General features: G+C 41.1%; 1 protein-coding gene across 3 annotated transcripts in view; it reads left to right on the top strand.

Annotated features, from left to right (window-relative positions):
• Positions 1 to 24,451, top strand: part of ATL3 (atlastin GTPase 3) — a 56,239-nt gene that overhangs the window by 24,444 nt on the left and 7,344 nt on the right. For all 3 annotated transcript variants that reach the window (XM_045485677.1, XM_045485676.1, XM_045485675.1), the window contains exons 4-9: positions 3,411 to 3,515; positions 4,013 to 4,063; positions 12,417 to 12,473; positions 14,216 to 14,308; positions 15,011 to 15,149; positions 23,893 to 24,020. In XM_045485677.1, the coding sequence (XP_045341633.1) occupies positions 3,411 to 3,515; positions 4,013 to 4,063; positions 12,417 to 12,473; positions 14,216 to 14,308; positions 15,011 to 15,149; positions 23,893 to 24,020 (573 nt within the window). The remainder of the gene's footprint in view (positions 1 to 3,410; positions 3,516 to 4,012; positions 4,064 to 12,416; positions 12,474 to 14,215; positions 14,309 to 15,010; positions 15,150 to 23,892; positions 24,021 to 24,451) is intronic.

Below are 24,451 nucleotides of genomic sequence, written 5' to 3'. Positions count from 1 at the left end.
ACATTTTTATCACCCCAAAAAGAAACCCAGTACTCATTAGCAGTCACTCCCCCATTTCCCTCTTTTCACAGCACCTGGCCACTCTTGATCTATTTTCCCTCTCCATGGATCTGTTTGCCTGCTCTGAACATTTATTTCATACAAATGGAATCATACAATATGTGGTTCTTATGTCTGGCCTCTCCCCACTCCCAGCCCAGCACCCTCAACACCCATCCGTGGTGTAGCATCATCAATGCTTCATTTCTTTTCGTGGCTGAGTAATACTCTGTTGTATGGACGTGTCACACTTTATCTTTTCATCATTTGAAGGATATTTGGGTTATTTTTACTTTGTGGGTATTATGAGTAATGCTACCATGAGCATTCATGTACAAGTTTTCATGTAAACATAGGTTTTCTTTCTCCTTGTTTTTACTGTAGTTAAGAGCATTTAACATGAGATCTACCTTGTTAGAATTTTAAGTGCATAATATAACGCTGTTAACTATAGGCAGTAGGCTGTGTAGCAGATTTTGAGAACTCGTCCATCTTGCGTAACTAAAACTTTATACCCATTAAACAGTGCCCATTTAGCCTTCTCCCCAGCCAACCACCATTCTCTTCTCTGTTTCCTTGAGTTTGACTATTTTAGATGTCTCATGTCAGTGGAATCAGGCAGCATTTGTCCTTCTGTGACTGGCTTATCTCAGTATCCTCTACACTAAATTGGTAGATAGCAAAAATTCATGGGCGCTAATTGAGGAGAAAGAGATGCCCCGAAGCGTACTTTGGCAATACGGCAATGACCTTGCTTGGTTCCTACTGGACCTGGGAGAGATCGAAGGTTGTCATGTATGGCAGGATTTCCTTCCTGTTTAAGGCTCAGTAGTATTCCACTGTAGGTAGATACCACATTTTCTGTATTCCTTCATCAGTTGATGACCATGGGAGCAATGACCATAGTAGTCGAGATATCTTGAGATACTGATTTGAATTCTTTTTGGGTATATGCCCAGAAGAGGAATTGCTGGGTCATAAGGTAGTTCTATTTTTAATTTTTTAAAAAAGTTTTTCATGTATTTTGATAGAGATAGCATGTGCAAGGGGGGAAGGGGCAGAGAGAGAGAGAATCCCAAACAGGCTCTGCACTTGACAGCATGGAGCCTGACTTGGGGCTCGAACCCATGAACCGTGAGATTAAGAACTGAGCTGAAACCAAGAGTCGGATGTTTAACTGACTGAGCCACCCAGGCCCCCTCCCACTGAGCCACTCTGGTGTGGGTGATACTTCATTGTGGTTTTGATTTTCATTTCCCTGATTATTAGTGAATGATATTGAGAATCTTTTCATGTATCTATTGGCCATCTGTATGTCTTCTTTGGAAAAATGTCTATTCAGATCCTCTACCTACTTTTTTTTTAATGTTTATTTGAGAGAGAGAGAGAGAGATAGAGAGAGAGAGAGAGAGAGAGAGCGCGCAGGTGGGGGGGGGCAGAGTGGGAGACACAATCCGAAGCAGGCTCCAGGCTCCGAGCTGTCAGCACAGATCCCAATGCGGGGCTCGAACTCACGAACCGTGAGATCATGACCTGAGCTGAAGTCAGACGTTTAACCGACTGAGCCACCCAGGCACCCCTCCTCTACCTACTTTTTAATCAGATTGTTTGCTTTTTAGTGTTGAGGTATATAAGTTCTATATATATATTTTAGATATTAACCCTTTATTGGATATATCATTTGTAGATATTTTCTCCTATCTTCTATTCAGTAATGCCTTTTTGTTTTTTCGGTTGTTTCCTTTGTTGTGCAGTAGCTTTTTTTTTTTTTTTTTTCAATTTAAAAATTTTAAATTTCATTTGTTCAAAAGCTTTTTATTTTGGTTCATTGTGGCTTTGATTTACATTTGTGTTTCCATAATGACTAATGATGTTGAGAATATTTTTATGTACTTACTAGCCACTTGCATATTTTCTTGGGAGAAATAACTATTCAAATCAAATTCATTTTTTAGTTGGATCATTTGTCTTTATTGTTGAATTGTTCTTTATATACTTTGAATACTAGACCCTTGTCAACATAGATAATTTGCAGTTATTTTCTTTTATTCGATAGGTTGTCTTTTAATTTTCTTAATAGTGTCTCTTGACGTGCAAAAGTTTTAGTTTTAATGAAATCTAATTTATGTACTTTTTTTTGTTTGCTTGTGCTTTATGTTCAAGCAACCTTTACTACACCCAAGATCATGAAGATCTTGGAAACACCTCTGTTTCCTAAGGGTTTTGTGGTTTTAGTTCCTATATTTAGGTTTTTGATCCATTTTGAGTTAATTTTTGTAGGTGATGTGAGGTAGGGATCCTTTTGTGTGTGGATATTCATTTGTTTCAGCTATAATTGGTGTTGATTACTCAGTTTGACAGTATGCTCTTCAGAAAATGGATGTGTGGAAAGGATAAAGCTTTCATGTCTGTCATTAGGTTTCAGTGTATTGAGGCTAGAAACTTTATTTGCTTTGATTTATTTTTATGCATAATACTTCCTTAAAAAAAGTTTTTTTTTTTAACGTTTATTTATTTTTGACAGAGACAGAGACAGAATGCGAGTGGGTTGGGGGAAGAGAGAGAGGGAGACACAGAATCCGAAGCAGACTCTAGGCTCTGAGCTGTCAGTACAGAGCCCAACACGGGGCTCGAACTCACGAGCTGTGAGATCATGACCTGACTGAAGTCAGATGCTCAACTGACTGAGCCACTCAGGTGCCCCGATGCATAATACTTTCTTTTGCGTGGATTTATATCATATCTCTTCTACCACAGTAGTGGGTTGGGTATCTGAAAATAAACTCAAAAACATAATATATGATTACTAGGACCTGATCTATGAATTACATAAAGTAATAATCATTTCTGTGAACAAAAATGCCTGTATGATTGACTAGGTAGGTGAGCTAATCGGTCTCAACATTGGACTTTTTTTTTAAATTAATGTTTATTCATTTTTGAGAGAGAGCGTGAGTTGGGGAGGGTCAGAGAGAGAGGGAGACACAGAATCTGACGCAGGCTCCAGGCTCTGGCCTGTCAGCACAGAGCCCGACTTGAACTCATGAACCAGGAGATTGGGCCAAAGTCAGATACTTAACCGACTGAGCCACCCAGGCGCCCCAACATTTGACTCTTAATTGGTGGGCATTTTCCCCTTCCATACGTATTGCTCTGTAGGCCTCTGTTTCATACCATCTCATCAAGTCAGAGCAGATAATCTTCTCCAGGAAGATTCTCTGATCAAGACAAAGCCCCTAAATAACTACTTTTCTGTGGAATTTACGAACAGGTGCCAAAGCCTCATTTACGTGTCACCTGGACTTTTCAATTTCTTTTTTACATTTTTCCCTTTCTCACTCTTACTTTGCTGGTCCTTTCCTTTCTCTTAGGTTGCAGTTGTTCTGATGGATACCCAGGGGGCATTTGACAGCCAGTCCACCGTGAAAGACTGTGCCACCATCTTCGCTCTAAGCACCATGACCAGTTCTGTGCAGGTAACACCACTTGCTTAAGATAAAAGTTTGCAGAGGAAATAAGATAAATGGAGTACATCTATTTTCAGTTATTGTTCTGTTATCAGAATCCCTAGGTGACATGTAAATGTTCTTTTTAGACTACAGATAGACGGTAAGCTCTTAGAAGCTCAAAAAGGAGCTTAAACTGTTTTTCCACTTTGGTCGTAAGTATATATAAAATACGCCAAAAAAAGTCTGGAAAGTGGAAATTGAATCACATTAATTACATCACACAGGAACTGGAGATTTGGTAAGAACTTAGGAAAACTGTATTTTAAGCAGTAAAGGAAGAATCATGTGATTCCAACCTTATATGCGTCGTTTCCCAAAAGAGAGATAATATTGCTGTTTGGACAGACCTTGGGTACTTCTGTGCAAACCTTTAGTTGTACAAAGCTTCTCTTCAGTGCTTTTGCTTATTTGGGGTTCCTTTCAAGTAAGCTAGAGTGGTATCAATCTGGATTTTTGTTTTCTAGATTTATAATCTGTCCCAGAACATTCAGGAAGATGATCTTCAGCAGCTACAGGTATATATTCATCATAAAAGTCTTAAAGTCATAATGTATCATTTAAAAGTTTTGAGACTAAGAAAAATTTTACAGCTGAGTAGTTATAACAATAGATTGAATGGTGGGGGAAAGTTTTTGGCTCACAGCGGTCCGGTCCTGTTACTGCTGGGTGATGAGGGAAGGCCTTACTGAGTTGAGCACAGAACCCAAGAAAGTGGGTGAGTAAGTTCTGCAGCTATATCTGGGGGGGGTGGGGAGTAGTGGTGTAGGAGACGGGGCAGCAAGACGACCTGGGGTGGAGGGTGCTTGGCAGGACTGAGGAGCAGCAAGGAGGCCAGTGACTGGGACTGGGAAGTGTGACAGGAGGAGGCTTAGCGATGACGTCAGCGAGGCATTTAGGTCTTGCTGATGCTCGGCTTTTGCAAGGGCTCGGGCTCTTCCTCTGGGGGAGGTGGGAGCCGTGTGTTGAGCAGAGTAGTGATGTTATGTGAGCAGAGGGTCGCTCTGGCTGCTGCATTTGGGATAGATTTTTAGGGACAGGCGTGCATTCAGTGAGGCCTGTTGTGAAGCTGTTGTAGTAATCCAGGTGAGGCTTAATAAGTCCGTGTTTGTAAAATGCGTAGCTTTGTGTGCCTGGAAAAGAGTATGTGCTTAATAACTGCAAGCCATTATTTATCATTACTGTCACTACCCACGGTTAATTAGTCGCGGTCTTCTATTCTCCACGCAGCGGTCCTTCTATGTTCGTCCTGTAAAATACTGTTCCGTGGCGACTCCAGAGTGGAATGCAGTTCTTAGCATGACTTTCTGATTCCACCTGTCCCACTGACATTCAGGAAAACACATCAGCATACAGAGGAATGAGGGTGTCATTTATTATGGGGATTACCTGGAGTTAGTTCTAATTTATAGTCCTGTAAAAAGCAAAGAACATCCTTCCTCAGCCTTGGCCTGTACCTGGTGACTGGTGTTTCTGCACCGGGGCCGCGACTCAGTGGTTGAGAGCTGTTGTTCTTTTTTTTCAACGTTTTTATTTATTTTTGGGACAGAGAGAGACAGAGCATGAACGGGGGAGGGGCAGAGAGAGAGGGAGACACAGAATCGGAAACAGGCTCCAGGCTCTGAGCCATCAGCCCAGAGCCTGACGCGGGGCTCGAACTCCCGGACCGCGAGATCGTGACCTGGCTGAAGTCGGACGCTTAACCGACTGCGCCACCCAGGCGCCCCCGAGAGCTGTTGTTCTTAAATGCGTCTGTCAAGACTTGAGTTCGACACCTTTTCCCCTGAAATGGATTCCTCTCTAGACTCCTGCCTTCCGCACACGTTTCTGAATATCTACCTCGTGTGAGGCGGTGCACCCGGTGCTGTAGACACAGTCATGCTTGAGGCAGACGTCATTGTGTGTGGATTGTGTCATCCGGTCAGCGAGAGGTCATGAATGAGTAGGCGTGGGTGACGGGTGAGGGCTGCTGTAGCCAAGGACCGCAAACGAGGGGGCTCGCACAACACAAAATTATTGGGTCACGGTTCTGGAGTCTGGAAGTAGAAGTCCAGCTGTCCACAGGGCCATGCCCTCTCTGAGCCTGTGGGGAAGAGTCCGTTCCTGCCTCTTCCTCGCTTCTGGCCGTCCTCGGCATTCCTTGGCTTTGTAGACTTTCGGTCTCTGCCCCTGTCTTCCCTCCGTGTGTCTGTTTGTCTTCACCTTGCATTCTTCCCCGTGTCTGTATTGCTTTTTCTCATAAGGACCCCAGTCATATTGGCTTAGGGCCCACGCTAATGACCTCGTCTTAACGTGATCACCTCTGTGAGGACCCCGTTTCCAGTAGCGTTTCCTGGTGGAGATGCTTTCTTCACTCTATGCCGTCTTCATAGAGGCTGAATTTAGCTCTATAAATTAGTAATACATCATCTGTCACTGTAGTAGTTTCTTTATTCTTAAAAGTGAAGTGTATTCCTTATGACATTAGAAATGATGTTCTAAAAAAATGATGATGTTCTTGCAAAAAATTGGACACCTTGGATAGATTGAACTCCTCCTTCACCACACAGATCAGGTTTGAATGTATCCTTTCTGTTCTTTTTCTTTGTAAGCACATATATATCCCTATAGAAAATAGGTAACGTGACTACATGCCTTACGCAAACTCTTTGAGACTATGTGTGTTTCGGAATTTGAAATTTTTTGGACTTTAAATATATATTTTTTAACATTCATTTTTGAGAGACAGAGTGGGAGAAGGGTAGGGGCAGAGAGCGGGGGAGGGGCAGGGGAGACACAGAATCTGGAGCAGGCTCTAGGCTCTGAGCTGTCAGCACAGAGCCCGATATGGGGCTTGAACCCATGAACCACGAGATCATGACCCAAGCTAAAGTCGGATGCTCAACCGACTGAGCCACCCAGGCACTCCTAAATTTTTTGGATTTTAGATAGAGAAATAGGATGCATATAAGCATGAGGTGGAGGACAGTAAAGACATTCAGGCAATACCTCCTAATTAAACATTTCACTATTTCTGCAGTGAAAGGTATGTCTGATAGATGAAATGGGACAAATAAAGCTTAGAAAAAGCCTCACATCAGTTCAAGGCAGGTTTTCCTCCAAATGAGTTTGCCACCTAACTTGGGTTTTCAGAACTTGTTGGATTTCAGAATTATGTAGGAGAGATCATGGGTTTTGTACAGTTTTGTATGTGTGTTTTTGTCTTCTTTATATGTAGTATTTTATGTTTTAAGTGCTTTCTTTTTTTAAGTATCATTTTATTGTTTTGAAAAAGTAATATATATATAATGTATATGCACAAAATAATGTATATACATACACATATGTATATATACTATACACACACACATAGTGGAAAAGTCAGTAGAATTGCAGTGTTCATAATAAAAAAGAACATTCTTTTGACCTCCTAGTTCGTTCTCCAGAGGCAACCACTTGTGCTTTGGGCTGTGTCTTCTGCTATTTGCTTCTGAATGTTTAAAGAAAATGCTTATACTGTTCCTTCTGGATTATTACAATTGAAATAGTCATAGCTTCTTGTGCAGAATTAGGATTTAGCATCTTTACCACTCTCCCACCCTCACCCATTGGCTTCCTTCCCCTGGTCCTTCCAATAGGTAGGTCACAAGTTGTAGCTAAAAAGGTATTTGTATTTGCCTTATTGTATGGGTATTTTTCTATGTTTTTCATCACTGACGTTTCTTGTGAATTATGGTTGCATTTCTTGTAATGAATTACCTGTTGCTTTTTTTGTTGTGGTCGTCACTAGTTTAGTGTTCTGTGTGCTTATCACTAATGTATCTCAAGGGATAGACTCCTAAAACCTCTCAGTATGATCTACACACTTAGGCTCTGGTTTTGTGTTTTGTGTTTTGTTTTTTTTTCTTTTTTCCCCTTGGGGAGGCCTCATGCCTGGTCACAGTGTTCTTCTCCTCTCCCCTGGACTGCCTCCTTTAGGCCTGGTGCACAGCTGTCCCACTGTCAATTAATATCTATCTTCCTTCCTTCCTTCCTTCCTTCCTTCCTTCCTTCCTTCCTTCCTTCCTTCCTTTCTTTCTTTTTTTAATTTTACATTTTATTATGTTTTCCCTCATGATGAAAACATTTATGATATGTCCTTGCAACTTTGAAATATACAATGCCATATTATTAATTATAGCCACCATGTTGTACATTGCTTCCCTGTGACTTATGTATTTTATAGCTGGAAGTTCATACTTTTTTTTTTTTTAAGATTTTATTTTTAAGTAATCTCTATTCCCAACATGGGGCTCAATCTCATAACCCTGAGATCAAGAGTCGCATGTTCTACCAACTGAGCCAGCCAGGCGCCCCTGGAAGTTTATACTTTTTAACACCCTTCACTTTCTTTCCCCTACCCTCGCTCCACCTTTGTATCCATATGCTTGTTTTTAAATTTGTTCAGATTCCACATACAAGTGAGATCACATAGTGTTTGTCTTTGTCTTAGTAAAACAGTACAGTGCCTATAAGGCCCATCCATATTGTTGGAGATAGCAAGATTGCCTTCTTTTTTATGGCGAATAATATTCCACTGAATTTTGTACCACATTTTTTGTATCCATTCAAACATGGATGGATACTTAGGTTGCTTCCATATCTTGGCTATTGTAACTAAAGCTGCATTGACCGTGGGGGTGCATATGTTTTTTTGAATTACTGTTTTCGCTTTCTTCAGATAATTACCCAGAAGTGGAATTGCTAGATCATATAGTAGTTTCATTTTTAATTTTTAGAGGAGCCTCCATACTGTTTTTCATAATAGATGCACCAATTAAATTCTTACCAACAGTGGACAAGGGTGCCCTTTTTGCCACGTTCTTGCCAACACTTATTATTTCTTTTCTTTTTTGATAAACATTCATTCATCACACTGATGAGGTAATATATCATGGTTTTTATTTTCATTTCCCTGGTGATTATTGATGGTGAACATGAATAATTCATGTACCCATTGGCTATCAGTATATCGTCTTTGGGAAAATGTCTGTATAGATTCTCTGCCCATTTTCTAATTGGATTATGGTTTTTGTGGGCATGTGTTGTTTGTGTTTTCTTTTTTTGTTATTTTGGCTGTTGAGTTATATAAATTCTTTTTTATTTAAAAATTTTTTTAATTTTTTAATTTTTAAGAAATGCTTATTTCTTTTTTAAAAAATTTAATGTTTATTTATTTTTGAGAGTGTATGCCTGTACGCTGGTGGGGGAAGGACAGAGAGAGAGGGAGACAGAGGCTCTGAGGTGGGCTCTGTGCTGACAGCAGAGAGCCCAATGTGGGGCTTGAACTCCCAAACCGTGAGATCATGACCTGAGTCAAAGTTGGATGCATAACTGACTGAGCCACCCAGGCACCCCTTAAATGTTTATTTTTATGTATTTTGAGAGAATGAGTGTGTGGGAGGGAGGGGCAGAGAGGGAGGGGAGGGAAGGGGAGAGAGAATCCCAAGCTGTTAAAAAACCCGTGAACCATGAGATCGTGACCTGAGCCTATTAACCCTTCATCTGATATATGATTTTAAATTATTTTCTCTCATTTAGTAGGTTGCTTTTTCATGTTGTTAGTATTTTTCTAATTCCTGTGCAGCTTTTTAGTTTGGTGTGGTCCCACTTGTTTATTTTGGCTTTTGCTGCCTTTGCTTTTGTTGCCAAATCCAAAAAATTGTCGAGACTGATGTCAAGGAGCTTATCACCTGTGTTTTCTTCACAGAGTGTTAGGGTTTCAAGTTTTAAGTCTTTGATCCATTTGGAGTTAATTTTTGTGTCTGGTGTTAGATAGTTGGTCCACTTTCATTCTTTTGCATGTGGCTGTCCGGTTTTTCCACCACCATTTGTTGAAGAGACTGTCTTTTCCTCATTGTATATTCTTGGCTGCTTTGTCATAAAGTTAATTGATCATCTATATGTGGTTTTATTTCTAGAACAGAGAGCTGTTCTGTTCCATTGATCTGCATGTCTGGTTTTATACCAATACCATACAATGTTTATTACAAAACAGTAATATAGCTTGAAATCAGGGCCTGGGATTTTTTTTTCAATTCCTTTTGCAGTTGAATCCTATTTAACCTTTTATTTGTTTATTCTCTCCTTTGTTGTTGTTGTTGTTTATTCTCTCCTTAATTCTAGACATTCTCCACTAGCTTTTCTGAGAAAGGTTAGAATGGATGTATAGCAGATCACTTTTTTGAGTTCTTGTAAGTCTGAAAATATTTTAATTTTATCCTAGAATTAATGATAGGATAGAAATAATTTTCTTTTAGAATTGAGGGCATTGCTTCATTGCCTTCCAGCTTCCAGTGTTGCTGCTGAAGTCCCACACCATCTGATTCCTGATCCTTTGTATGTGACCTTTTTCTCTCTGAAGCTTTTAAGATCTTCTTATTGTTGGCATGAATTTTCATGGTAATGTACCTTAGTGTGGGCTTTTTCTTCATTCTTTGTAAACCCGCATCCTCAGAAACATAAGATGTTGCAGCTCTTGCAACCAAGAAAAAACTGGATGCTGTTAAGAAGCAACATTCAGAAAACAAAAGCTCCTGGAAATGAAAGCTGTGGCAGCAAAAACGGAAACTTTTGTAGAGAAGGAGTTAGACGCCAAATTGGAGAAACTCTTGCTGGTAGGTTGAATGAAAGAACAGAGTAGAAATTAGACCAGAGGGAGGGAGTGAAGCAGAGAGAGAAGGGCAGGGGGGTGGGGAGGAGAGAGGAGGGAAAAGAGGGAAGAAGAGAGGAGAGGGAGAGGTGGAGAAGAAGGAGAACAGGAGGGCACAACAAAAAAAGGAAACATTGAGCATCAGTTCAAGAGAGGTCGCACCTGTTATTAATGATAGGTGTTTTAGTAAAAGAGAAAATGGAGGGAAAGAAATTATAAAAGGGATAATGTAAGATGATGTTCTAGAATGAAGGACATGAGTTTTTGTCTTTCTTCTGGAAGCTTGTCTCAGAGGTCTGGTGTCCTTGGCCATGTGTATTTAAGATGAGTTATTAAAAATCTGACTGGTACCTTTGGCGAGAGGGCGAGCCTTGTGCACTGGTTTGGACAGTGGGGTGACTGAGCAAGATTACTTGGATATTTTATTGCAACCCCGAAATGTCTGTATTTGCAGACTGTTCTTCTTGGGCTATGAGTGTCCCCAGAGAAGAGTTCTTTAAACCCCTGCCCGAGTGGGTAGAAGCTTACTGTGGCTCCAGCAGGGCGACAGGCTAAGGAGACTTCACTGTTCAGTATGTCGACCTTGACTGAAGTGCCCGTTTCCGGTAAAGTAGGGGACTTACTCCTCTTGGCTGAGTTCGGTATCAAAGTCTAAATTCTTTCTAGTTTATCCCCTCCAGATAGTACACTTCCCATCTTCTGTGGGCAGATAGAGGGTTTGGAGCACGGGGAGGAAGCGGGATCTGCGAGGTTAGGTGCTCCAAAAGGTGCTCTCTCCAAAGACTTTCAACTGTTTCTTTAGTTGTTAGTCCCGTTCCCTCACCCCCCTCCTACATGGTGACTGGTGCTTCTCATTTCTGAGCCTTTCAGGGATTCTGCTGAGAGAATCTGCTTTTTTCTTGTTGGCCCCTGCCTGTCACAGACAACTTAAGGCAGAGAAAGCCAACACTTGAGACAGTTTTCATTTGTCTGTTTTCCTTCCAGAGTATTTTTGATAACTCTTTGCTGCCATATCAGTTCTCATCTTCTTTGTCCTGTGAATCTATAACTTCTAAACTTCATTTTGCTATACTGTTTTTTTCAAGTTTATTTATTTATTTTGAGAGAGAGAGAGAATGTGAGCAGGGGAGGGGCAGAGAGAGAGAGAGAGAGAGAAAATCCCAAGCAGGCTCCGTGCTGTTAGCGCAGAGCCTGACACGGGGCTCGATCTCACAAACCGTGAGATCATGACCAGAGCTGAAGTCAAGAGTTGGAGGCTTAACCGACTGAGCCACTCAGGTGCCCCCGTTTTGCTGTACTTTTAGTGCGAGGCTTCATCAGGACATAGACATAAACGGACGTGTAAACCCTGACCGTAGAGAATTTGCTCATTTGGTCATTTGCATGCCATATATGCTCCTGGCCCCATATTCCTCCCGCTGCCTGAGAGACAGTGCACAGAACAGGCAAACATTCCTGCCCTCCTGGAGTGTATCTGCTAGTAGTGAAGGCAGGCACTATCAAAGTAAGTAAAGGTGTGGTGTGTAGCCTAGTGAGATGGGTTAAGGAAAAATATTTGAAAGACACGGGGTAGGAAGAATTGTGGGGAGACTTGTAATCCTCTCAGGTAGGTGGTCCAGAAGTCTTCTTTGAGAAGGAGCCATTTGGACTAAAAAGTGAGGGAACTGATTGTGCAGTTATTTGGGGGGAGAACATTGTAGGCAGAAGGAGTCAGAACAAAGTCCCTGAGGCAAGCACTGTGCCCAGCGTGCTGGAGGAAGAGCAAGGAGGGCCAGTGTAGCCAGATCTCACCGTAAGGGGCTGCCTTTTATACGATTAGGTTGGAGGGTTTTAAGCAGAGGCATCATGTGATCTCACTAACTTCTCAAAGCACAGCCACCCAGGCTGCTGTATTGAGAATAGTCTGGGGGGCGGAGCAAGGGTGAGGCAGGGAGGCCAGTTAGGAAGCTGTGTAATATTCCAAGACACATAGAAGCTGGAGTGGTTGGCTTCTGGGTTTGTTAATGAATTGGGATATGGGATGTGAGATAGGAATAACAGGTTATTGTAAGGTTCATGGCTCTCTGAGTTTTTGAAGCCGTAGAACTGTGGTCTCATATGAGTAGTATTGAGTCTGTTAAATGAGTTCTTTGCTAAAGAATACCCATAGAAATACTTTAAATAATTTGGCCTAACAAGCCATTAACTTTTCTTTTTCAAAGCTCTTCACAGAATATGGTCGTCTGGCAATGGATGAAATTTTCCAAAAACCCTTCCAGGTAGAGTGTTAACTATAATGTAATTCATGTCTTTGTTTCAGTTCGGAGATCAGCCAGCTGCAGGACACAGGCCAGATCAGGCTAGCGGCCTGTTTTTATAAGACCTGTGAGTTAGGAGTGGTTTTTATATTCTTCAATGATTGAAGTCAAAAGAGGAATAATATTTCATGACGTGTAAATTAGCTGTGGACACTGGCATTTAAATTTTACATAAAGTTTTATTGGAACACAGCTACACTTATTTGTCCACAGCCTCTTCTTCTTAAATACTTAAATACTTCTAAAATACTTCCTCTTAGGTCCTTTACGAAAGTTTTCTGGCCCCTGCTTTAGTTAATTGTTTCATGAGGGTGAGAATGCATAGTAGCCTCAGTGAGATTAGAGGAGCTTTAAGTATTACTTAATTTAGTTTTCCTTTCTTTTAAATAAATTTTTTTTTAGTGTTTGTTTATTTTTTTTTTTTTAATTTTTTTTTTTCAACGTTTATTTATTTTTGGGACAGAGAGAGATAGAGCATGAACGGGGGAGGGTCAGAGAGAGGGAGACACAGAATCGGAAGCAGGCTCCAGGCTCTGAGCTGCCAGCACAGAGCCCGACGCGGGGCTCGAACTCCCGGACCGCGAGATCGTGACCTGGCTGAAGTCGGACGCTTAACCGACTGCGCCACCCAGGCGCCCCAGTGTTTGTTTATTTTTGAGAGAGAGAGAGAGGCAGACTGTAAGCGGGGGAGGGACAGACAGAGAGGAAGAGACAGAATCCGAAGCAGGATCCAGGCTCTGAGCTGTCAGCACAGAGCCCGATGAGGGGCTTGAACCCACGAACCGTGAGATCATGATTTGAACCGAAGTCTGACGCTTAACCAATTGAGCCACCCAGGCGCTCCTTTTGTGTTAAAAAAAAAAAAAAAAAAAAAAAAAAATTTTTTTGATGTTTAGTTTTCCTTTCTAACATTTAAAGTAGATCTGATTTTATGATATGCTGCTACCATGTTGTTTTCTTGTCCTTTACTCCGTTCTTTATACTTGTCTTTATAGCACAGCCCCAGATTTGACGTCTTCTCGTCAATTTCTTCCTTCTGCTCTTATGAACCCATGGGAACAAAAACAGCAGATAGGTTATAGTGACCTCACATTTGTTTTGTTTTGTTTAAAAATTTTTTTTTTTAATTTTTGTTCATTTTTGAGAGAGAGACAGACTGTGAGCAGGGGAAGAACAGAGAGAGGGAGACACAGAATCTGAAGCGGGCTCCAGGCCCTGAGCTGTCAGCACAGAGCCCGACATGGGGCTTGATCCCATGAACCGTGAGATCATGACCTGAGCTGAAGTCAGACACTCAACCGACTGAGCCACCCAGGAGTCCCTGTTTTGTTTTTTTAATATGTTTTTTAAAATGTTTATTTATTTTGAGAAAGAGAGAGAGAATCCCAAGCAGGCTTCACACTGTCAGCACAGAGCTGACATGGGGCTCCGTTTCACGAACCATGAGATCATGACCTGAGCTGAAGTCAAGAGTCGGATGCCCAACCGCCTGAGCCACCCAGGCGCCCCTAGTGACCACACATTTGGCTTATACGTGTCCTTGAGTGTTTATAATGTTCCTAAGACTTTACGGAAGAAATACATCCTTCACATTTTGTTGCTCCCTTTGAAGAAGCTCGCATTATGCAAAGAAGTATTTCAGTTGTTATTTTGAAAATGCATTTATGCAGTCTTGTGACATGCTCTGCTCTTTTCCTAAATAGACACTGATGTTTTTGGTTCGAGACTGGAGTTTCCCCTATGAATACAGCTACGGACTACAGGGAGGAATGTCCTTTTTGGATAAGCGCCTGCAGGTAAATAGAAATGCAATCTTCTTAGGAGTTACCTACATGTCTTGATAACGTTCTCATTTGCCTTTAGCTATTGTATTTAAAGCAGATTATAGAAAATTTAAGTGTTAAATACTCACAGATATCGGCACACTAATAGTGCTTGTGTAAGAGCACAGAGCCTGGGTATGTAATGCATAGAGACTGCAGAGAAGGACTCTCCTGGCAAAGGCCCGAGCTTTGACTGTAATTTCCATTTCATGTTTTACACCAGGTTCTCCATGTGCCTTTAGAATGTCATATTCAGAACTTTTGTTCTGTTGTTCTTGTTCACAGTTCTTGCTTGTTTTGGGGTGGACATAAACCGGCTTAGCCTGTTCTCCAAAATTAAAATACAGGAGTCCTCTGTCAATCGCTCCTAGCTGGTTACATCCTCCTTCTGCCCACAAGCAAACCTTCCCTTGTTCTTCTCCAGTATTGTGCAGTCCTCTTTTTTTGTAAAAGAAAGTCTTCAGTACGTGTTCTTGAGTGGCTAAAGGAGCCAGGCCGTGGTTAATCAAATGTATGCATTTATTGCTTCTAGCGTCCTGAGTTTCCTCACTGGACAAAACATAGGCTGCTCTGATGCATCAGAGTTGGGATATCTTCTCACCTTTGTCCTGTACCATTGGTTCCCAGTGCAGAAACACAACTGGTCTTTTGTAAATTGTTGGTCTTCATTGGCAGGTAAAAGAACATCAGCATGAAGAAATTCAGAATGTCCGAAATCACATTCATTCATGCTTCTCCAACGTCACTTGCTTTCTCCTGCCGCATCCAGGGCTCCAGGTGGCCACAAGCCCTGACTTTGATGGGAAATTGAAAGGTGTGTCACAAGTCATGTTATTCTAGACATGTGATTTGAGCTTTGGAATGAACCAGTGACCAGAAAATATCAGTTACGAGTCCAGAGAATGCTTAAGAGGAATAGTATGTTTTCTTAGAAAGAATGGTAGTTAGAGTCTACTTTAGTTTTTACATCTGCCGTACTGTGACCATCAGAGTTTACCTTAATTTTTCCATCTGAAATGGTGGTGGTAATATTGATGTCTTCCTAAGAGACGTGTTGTAATTACTGGCTTACAAGAGATAGCAGTACTAAAATAAAAGACTAAACGTTGGTTAGCTAATACTTATCAAGTAAAATTAAGTTGCCAAAGGATGGTAACATGATGCATGGCTTGGCTGTTTGTTTTCATCTTCTTTGTGATTATGGCAAAACCTGATGCCGGGTCACGTGCGATTATCAGGAGGTGTTGCCTAGATGGCAGCTTGGAGAAATTAGAGTCGGGACTCTTGGATTCCATTATCTTATTTTTGTTCCTTATTCATTAAGACGTTGACTCATTTAATGGCTAGCCCTCCGTTTACACAGGTTTAAAACAAGCACTTTTGTTTATAAACGTGTCTGAGCTTCTCAGGTTCCCGGTAAAGTTGGAATGGAAATAGCTGCCATTTTTAGAGGCTCAGCCATGTTCCCCGCCATCAGTCTGTCTGGGCTGCTGTCGCAAAATGCCGTATACTGAGCGGCTGTAAACAACAGAAATTTGTTCCTCATAGCTCTGGAGGCTGGAAGTCCAAGGTCAGAGTGCCAGCACAGTCGGGTGAGGGCTGTCTTCCTGCTCTCAGGCCTCTGGTTCCTTCATGTGGTGGAAGGACTAGCCAGCTCTGTGAGGTCTCTTGTGTAAGCACACTAGTCCCGTTCACAAGGGCTCCTCCACCCTGGTGACCTGACTGCCTCCCAAAGGCCCCACCCGCTAATACCACCGTCTTTAGAGGTTAGGATTTAAACATACCAAATTTGAGAGGACACAGACGTTCAGACCATAGAACCAGCGCTGTGGTAGTTCACTTTCACACTTACTGTTCCCGGTGGTTCCATATGCAGATATTCTCTCCTGTATCTCACAGATGAAGAAACTGGCTTAGGAAAGTTAAGCAACTTGCTCAAAGTACTCAGCTGATAAGTGATGGGGTAGAGATTCACATCTAGAATCTTTTTGCCCCAGAGTCATATTGTGCTAAAATAGAAGTTTCTCTGTTATTTGGGGGGAAATTATTTATTTTTATTAAAAAAAATTTTCTATATGTTTTTGAAAGAGGCACAGAGTGTGAGCTGGGGAGGGGCAGAGAGAGAGGGAGACACAGAAGCCAAAGCAGGCTCCAGGCTCTGAGCTGTCAGCACAGAGCCCGATGTGGGGCTTAAACTCACGAACTGTGAGATCACGGCCTGAGCTGAAGTCGGATGCTTAACCGACTGAGCCACCCAGGTGCCCCTATTTTTTATTTTTAAATGTTTATTTATTTTGAGAGAGAGAGCGCGCAAGTCGGGGAGGGGCAGAGAGAAGGAGAGAGAGAATCAGTGTAGAGCCCTACACGGGGCTCCCATGTCATGAACCCTGAGATCATGGCCTGAGCCAAGATCAGAGAGTCAGATGCTTAATCAGCTGAGCCACCCAGGCGACCTGAGGCAATAATTTAGAGGGTATATAATGTTTAGTTACCAGGAGAACTTTTGAAGTGGAAGTTTTTCATGGCCTCATATTAAACACAAAATGCATCATTTTCAATTTATTGGACTTATTTCATCCAAGAACGTTAATATACTTGTTCACCTTAAGATTTACATTCCAGCTGGTCTTAATACTGCTAAAGGAACTGCGTTTGAGAGGCTTTATCTTCTGTTTGTCCCTGTGTGGTATTTTTATGTGGTTGGCAGCTTTCCTGAGCAGGAGACTTCAGAGCCTATTAGATGGCAATTCAGAAATCCAAGTTTGGAGCTAGAACCTTTTACTTGAAAAGCAGTAACAGGTACTTTCTGAGTGGAGCGTGTAGAGAAAGTTGGGTGTGTAGGTGATGTGTTCCTTTTGGGTGGTGATACTCTATTATTAGACATACTTTTACCAAACCTAAACTCTGGTTTGGTCCTCACTGGGCGAGGAGGTGCCCAGGGGATTCCTAAATGAGGAATCTGAGGAGGGAGTGGGCTTGCCTCAGGGTGGTCTTAGGTTTTCGGGGATAAACATACAGAATGGCATTCCTCGGTATTTTCAAGCATTTTAACATTTTAAAACATTCTGTTTTATGTATTTATTTTTTTTTTCAACGTTTATTTATTTTTGGGACAGAGAGAGATAGAGCATGAACGGGGGAGGGGGCAGAGAGAGAGAAAGACACAGAATCGGAAACAGGCTCCAGGCTCTGAGCCATCAGCCCAGAGCCCGACGCGGGGCTCGAACTCACAGACCGTGAGATCCTGACCCGGCTGAAGTCGGATGCCCAACCGACTGCGCCACCGAGGCGCCCCTAAAACATTCTGTTTTAAAATTCACCACTTTCATCATGTTATTCTAGGAAATAGGAAAAGTTTCTTTTAACTGTTTTGTAGCCCTGAGCTTTGAAATTTTGTATCGCTGTTGGGTTTGTGTATTGTATCTTTCCTAAGACTTCTGTAACAAAGTACCACAAACTGGTGGCTTAGGACAACAGAGATTTACTGCCCTAACAGTTCAGGAGACCAGAATTCCAAAATCATGGTGTCAGCATTGATTCCTTCTGGAAGCTCTGAGGGGGAATCTGTCCCGTGCTTCTCTCCTAGCTTCTGGGGTTTGCTGGCAAGCCTGGGTACCCCGTGGCTTGTAGCTGTGTCACTCCGGGCTCTGTCATCACATGGCTGCCTTCTTTCTGTGTATCTCTGTGTGTTCTCTCTTCTGATAAGGACACCACTGTTTGGATTTAGGTTCCACCCTAATCCAGTAGGATCTCAACTAGTTATGTATGTAATTTACAAACAAGGTCACATTCTGAGATTCCAGGAGGATATGCATTTTGGGGGGGTACTGTTCAACCCTGTATGTATTTAAAAATTATGAACAGCTTATCACTGAGTATTCAGTGTGCTAATTTTCATATATTTATAAAATAGGGAACAAATTCTGTATAAGCAACTTTTAGCCTCATGATTATTATTTGGTTCCCTCATCCACCATTGATGTTCAAAACACATTTATAAGGTTAAAATCTTCCTCTCTTACATGAAAAGGCAAGTCCCCAAAGAAGAAATGCAAATGGTCAGTATATACTCATAAAAATATGTGTAGCAGCAAAATAATTAACAAAGTGTAAATTTATTGGTACAGATTCAGTCTTTATGTGTCGGTATCAAAATTTTAAATGTTTATGTCCTTTGATCCAGAATTTCAACTAAGCAGATGTATGGACAAGGATATATATTACTGTAGCATAACAGGGAATAATTGGAAACAAATGGGTGTTTTTGAGGAGTTAGTGAAATCATGGTACATCTGCACTTTTAAAACTATTTTTTTTTTATTTATTTATTTTGAGAGATAGAGGGCGAGCAGGGGAGGGGCAGAGAGAGAGAATCCCAAACATTGGGCTGACAGTATAGAGTCTGATTCCGGGCTTGATCCCACGAACTGTGAGATCATGACCTGAGCCAAGATCGAGCGCTGGATGGACACATAACTGACTGAGCCACCCAGGTGCCCTAGTACCTCTGCACTTTTAAAAGCTTATTTAAAAAAGTTATTAAAAGTCTTGGGGCGCCTGGGTGGCGCAGTCGGTTAAGCGTCCGACTTCAGCCAGGTCACGATCTCGCGGTCCGTGAGTTTGAGCCCCGCGTCGGGCTCTGGGCTGATGGCTCAGAGCCTGGAGCCTGTTTCCGATTCTGTGTCTCCCTCTCTCTCTGCCCCTCCCCCGTTCATGCTCTGTCTCTCTCTGTCCCAAAAATAAAAATAAAACGTTGAAAAAAAAATTAAAAAAAAAAAAAATAAATAAAAAAGTTATTAAAAGTCTTCTAAAAGGTTAAGGTAGATAGATGGATCTGTATGTATTTACATAGTTGTCTATGACATATTATTAAATGTAGAAAGATTGCACAGTAGCATATGTTGTATGATTCTATTTATTCCAAAATAGTATTTATAATTATGTTTTTAAGAAAAGATCTGAAAAATAAAAAGTTCCTTTTTTGCTTTACTTCAACAATATGTTTATAATCTGCCCTTGTGTGTCTGTTTCAGGAACTATAGTCATTAGGATTGTTCCCAAAGAATTCTTATTAGCTCTGCCAAGGTCTGTGTACTTCGTAGCTTTGGAGACAGATATTTTGTAATTTTAGGAAATCTAAACGGTGTTTAAAAGAAGGGTTTTGAGTGAAGCATAAATTGGATGCTAAATTGCAAATGGCGACTTGGAGTATTTGGCAGGTGCTTGACTGAGAACCACATACACTTTATTGTGGGGGACCTGTAAATAGAGCTGATGTACTTTTCAGAGTTAAAGAAAATGCCTAGATGCTGTATTTTCTCAAGTATATCCTTGTACAGTGACTTGGTTGAGATCCTGCTGCCCTATTCCATATAACCTGAGAAAGACATTAGCTTGAGAGCAGTTAGGCCTAATCCATAGGAGGATCTTTTTTTTTTTTTTTTTTTTTTTAAATTTTGTTTAATGTTTATTTTTTATTTGAGAGAGAGAGAGAGACAGTGTGAGCAGGGGAGGGGCAGAGAGAGGGAGACGGAAACTGAAGCAGGCTCCAGGCTCTGAGCTGTCAGCACAGAGCCTGACATGAGACTCGAACTCACAGACCGTTATGACCTGAGCCAAAGTCGGCTGCTTAACCGACTGAGCCACTCAGGCGCCCCTGTTTTATTTATTTTTAAAGAACGACCATTTATTCAGAGGTGAACACTTGCCAAACACAATCTTAGTTTTGGTGTAATTACTGCTTAACTGCTGCTGCTTCCTGTTGGTTAGATTAGCTCACTTTTAAGACCCCTTTCATCAGACACAGATGACTGTGTCATCACCATAAAGAAAACTGTCATCTTTGTATTTTCTAGAGCAGAGAGACTTAATGCAGTAACCACTGAGTTTTGTTTTGTTTTGTTTTTGTTTTTGTTTTTGTTTTTTAAGTTTATTTTAGAGAGCATGAGCAGGTTACAGGGGCAGAGGGAGAGAGAGAAAGAGAGAGAATCTTAAGCAGGCTCCATGCTCTGCCTAGAGCCCGACTCAGGGCTTGATCCTGTGACTCTGGGATCATGACCTGAGCCGAAATCGAGGACTGAGCCACCAAGATGCCCCACCACTGAGTTGGTTAGCTAGAAATTAACCTGAAGAGTTTGTAGGGCACTGTCTTTTTTGACAGCACAAGATTTTGAGATTATCAGGAGACCATTCTTGTCTATTCTGAGTCTAAAACTAGTATTTTGGTACAGCCTTCAGAGAAGCATTAATGCTTAAAGGTCTTTAAATCTGGGTAAAACTGGGTTTAGGAACAGTCTGTGGTGTCTAGATTGTGCCAGTTCCTTCCAATATGATAAAAGTTGAAGCCATAAAAAAAAAAAAAAAAAAAAAAAAAAAGTTTTTTTTGGAATACGTGATACATTCACATGTTTAAAATCTCAAAAAGGATTAAAAAGTATTCAGTGAAAAGTCTCTCTTCCATTTTTATAGGCTTCCAGAGTTTTCTTTAGAGTGTGCCAGCAGATATGAATACTGTATACACAGAATAGCATAGTATACGCACAATTTTAGGCGTTTTTTGCTTCAAGTCATGAAGAATTTGTCCCATTTTTTTCTCGAAATTTTGCAGTTTCACTTTCACATTATAACTTATGATCCAATTTAGATTCATCTTCTGAATGGCGGCTCATTTGTTCCAGAAGTATTTATAGAATAGTCCAGCTTGCCCCACCAGTTGAAATGTCACCTTTATCATACATTAAGCCACTAATCAATATGTAATATGGGGATTGATCCCTTTTTAACGTTTGCATAGGCCATACTTTGGCGCCATCCTGAGGAGAATATAGAATTAAGAGTATTTGGATGGGAGATCGGTACCAATTTACTTTTTGGTAGGACAGATTTATAAACCTAAACAATTTTTCGACGTCAAGAGATTTTATAATTGGTCAGTTATTTAAGATGGGATGTGAGTTGGTGGAGATGAGAAGTACCTATTACTATTTACAGAGAAATGCCATGTAGATTTCAATTTATGAAGCATAAATAAATTCTAGATAGATTACAAAGTTAAATTATAAAAAAGCATGGGGAAAAATTTAATTTTATTAGACCTCTGGAATTGGAGAAGGACTCCTTAAAATTAGGAGGAATGAAAGAAATTGCCAAAGAAAAAATGGTGTCGGTTTGAGTACGTAGTAGTTTTCTGCATGTTATAAAAAGACAAACAGGGATGCCTGGGTAGCTCAGTCAGGTAAGGCTCAGGTCATGATCTCACGGTTCGTGAGTTCGAGCCCCACGTTAGGCTCTGTGCTGATGGTGTGGAGCCTGCTTGGGATTCTCTCTCCCTCTCTTTCTGCCCCTCTTCTGCTCTCTCTCTCTCTCTCTCTCTCTCTCTCGAAATAAATAAATAAACTTAAAAAAAAAAGTCAAACAAACTGGAGAATTTAGTACACATAAGGATAGCATATTTATTTAGTTTGTGAAGAGTGACTGTATTCTAAGAAACAGGCCCCTAGTAGGGGAAAAGGAGATCAGCTCATGAACCAGTACAGAAGAAATCTTGGCCTAACTACCAAAGAATGTAGCGGTATTACACATATAAAAGAATACGCGGAACTTATATAGGTAAGGCTTCGTACATCATATAATGAACATCACAAACCTACTGCCCAACTTAATATCTAGAACCAGAATTGACAAGTTTTTTCTGTGATGGACCAGATAGTAAATATTGTAGGTTTTGTGGGCCATACGGTTATTCAGCTTTGTTGTTGTAGCAAGAAAGCAGCCATAGACAATGCATAAGTGAAGACATGGTTGTGTTGCAATAAAACTTTATTTACAATTACAGTTTGCAGGCCGTATTTGCCCCCAAGGGCTGTAGTTTGCCAATTCTTGTCTAGAACATTACCAGTACTGTTTTCTGCATTTGTGTGCTTCTTCCCTATCCCATCTCCCTGCCTCCCCACAGAATTAACCACTGTTCTAAATTTTGCTTATTCTACCCTTGAATTAAAAAAAAAAAAAACAACTATTGCTTGTGTTTGAACCAGTTTGTTGCCAAGTTTCTTTAATTTTGACTTATTAAAAACAGTATGCATTGCATTTCATTGAGTGTTTTATTTCTGAGATTATGTGTATCATCGCATGTAGTTGTAGTTCATTCACTTTCGTTGTGCATAATTGTGCCTTCTGTGAATATAACGCAGTTTATTCTCAATAGAAATATAAGCTTTTCCAGTTACTTGCTATTACGAACAGTGCTGCCATGCACAATCTGGTATATATGGATAAATGAGAGTTTCCTGAGGGTATGTGCTTTGGAAGCAAGACTACTGGATGTTGGAATCTGTGTATTTTCCCCTCAACTGGATAATGCCGATTGTTTCCCAAAGTGTAGTTCCGGTTTATGGTCCCTTCATCAGTGTGTACAGAAGTTCCCATTGGTCCATAACCTTGGCAGTGCTTGGTATTTTCAGACTTCTAGTTTTTGCCAAATTAGTGATATAGAATAATATGTCATTATGGTCTTAAATTGCATTTTTCTGATTGTTCATGGGATTGAATATCTTTTCGTGTATTTAGTTACATTCATGTTTCCTTCATGGTTCCTTTCCTCTGCAGTTCCTACTTATGCCTGTTGTTCAGTTTTGGATGGGGCTTGTCTTTCTATGCAACGTATAGATCCTATATGTGTATTTTAAGATAGGAAGCTCTGCTGGTTGGTTATGTGTTGCACGTATATTCTCCCATCTGTGTCTTGTCTTTTTTTTTTTTTTTTAATGGTACCTTAGTTTTAATGTTGAATTCATTCACTTTTGATTTTTTGAAGTACTTTTATTTTTATTTTTGAAGGTTTATTATGTATTTTTTTGCATTCTTTACTTTCTATAACTTATTTATTTTTTATAATTTACCTCCACGTTAGTTTTAGCACATGGTGCAACAATGATTTCAGGAGTAGATACCCCTGACCCGTTCAGGTCATCCCCTCTCCCACAACTCCTCCAGCAATTCTGTGTTTGTTTTCTGTATTTAAGAGTCTCTTATGTTTTGTCCCCCTCCCTGCTGTTATATTGTTTTTGCTTCTTGTGAAGTACTTTTAAAGTCGTGTTTTAGAAAATCCTTTCCTGGGTGCCTGGGTGGCTCAGGCAGCTAAGCGTCCAACTCCTGATTTTGGCTCAGGCCCGTGAGGTTGAAAGCCCCCGTTTGGGCTCAGCGTGGAGTTTGGTGTCTGCCTGGGATTCTCTCTCTCCCTGTCTCTCTGCCCCTTCCCCGCTCATTCCTTCTCCCTCTTTCTCTGTCTGTCTCTCTCAAAATAAATACAAATACACTTAAAAAAAAAAACCCCGCCAACAATCCTGAGAAGGGAGGGAAGGAGACAGGGTACATGTAGACAGAGGTCCGACAGCAGCTTGGTCATAGGCAGAGAGTGTCAGACACAGTTGGGACCCCCTCCCTTTACTTTCAACCAGCAGATGTTAAAACGGACTATGAAGATCACATTTTATGCTCAGCTTGGTTGAGTAAGTCTGCTTCGCTTATTGTCTGCTTCTTCGTGGTCTCATGAACAGATATTGCCAGTGAGTTCAAAGAGCAGTTGCAGACCCTGATTCCATTTGTGTTAAACCCGGCTAATTTAATGGAAAAGGAGATCAATGGCTCAAAAGTCACCTGTCGGGGGCTATTGGAGTATTTTAAGGTAAATATGGGTTTTAATTATCAAAATAATGTGATTTTTGGTGAAACTGATCTAGGCTGTAAACTAACTTTGAATTTCACTATTTTAAAGCTGAAGGGGGAAAGTTTCACGGGGAGATGGTGAGAGGCATTTTCAGAGCCTTCGGGGTCCTTCCAGGAGCGGGCCACTGGGTGGCAGTATCGGTCTAGGAACCAAATGAATGTTCTTTGCACTTTCTTAGAGGAGTAATTACTGTGGCTAAAGGAAGATTGTTCCTCAAGGAAGATGGTGTGGACAGGAGGTGGTTAGGAAGTTGCTGTGAGTAGGAGGAGACGGCACCTAGATGTGACACGACTACCTCAAGGCGGATGGTCACTGTGCCCACAGGCAGTGGTGAGGCCAGTGTGCATGGGGAATCTGGTGGGAATCCTAGCCTTGGTAGGCTCGTGCTG

Source organism: Leopardus geoffroyi, chromosome D1 (assembly GCF_018350155.1).
Source record: "Leopardus geoffroyi isolate Oge1 chromosome D1, O.geoffroyi_Oge1_pat1.0, whole genome shotgun sequence".
In the NCBI taxonomy this organism is placed as follows: domain Eukaryota; kingdom Metazoa; phylum Chordata; class Mammalia; order Carnivora; family Felidae; genus Leopardus; species Leopardus geoffroyi.
The sequence above is the reverse complement of the archived record's forward strand: the minus strand, read 5'-3'. Positions and strand labels throughout refer to the sequence as shown.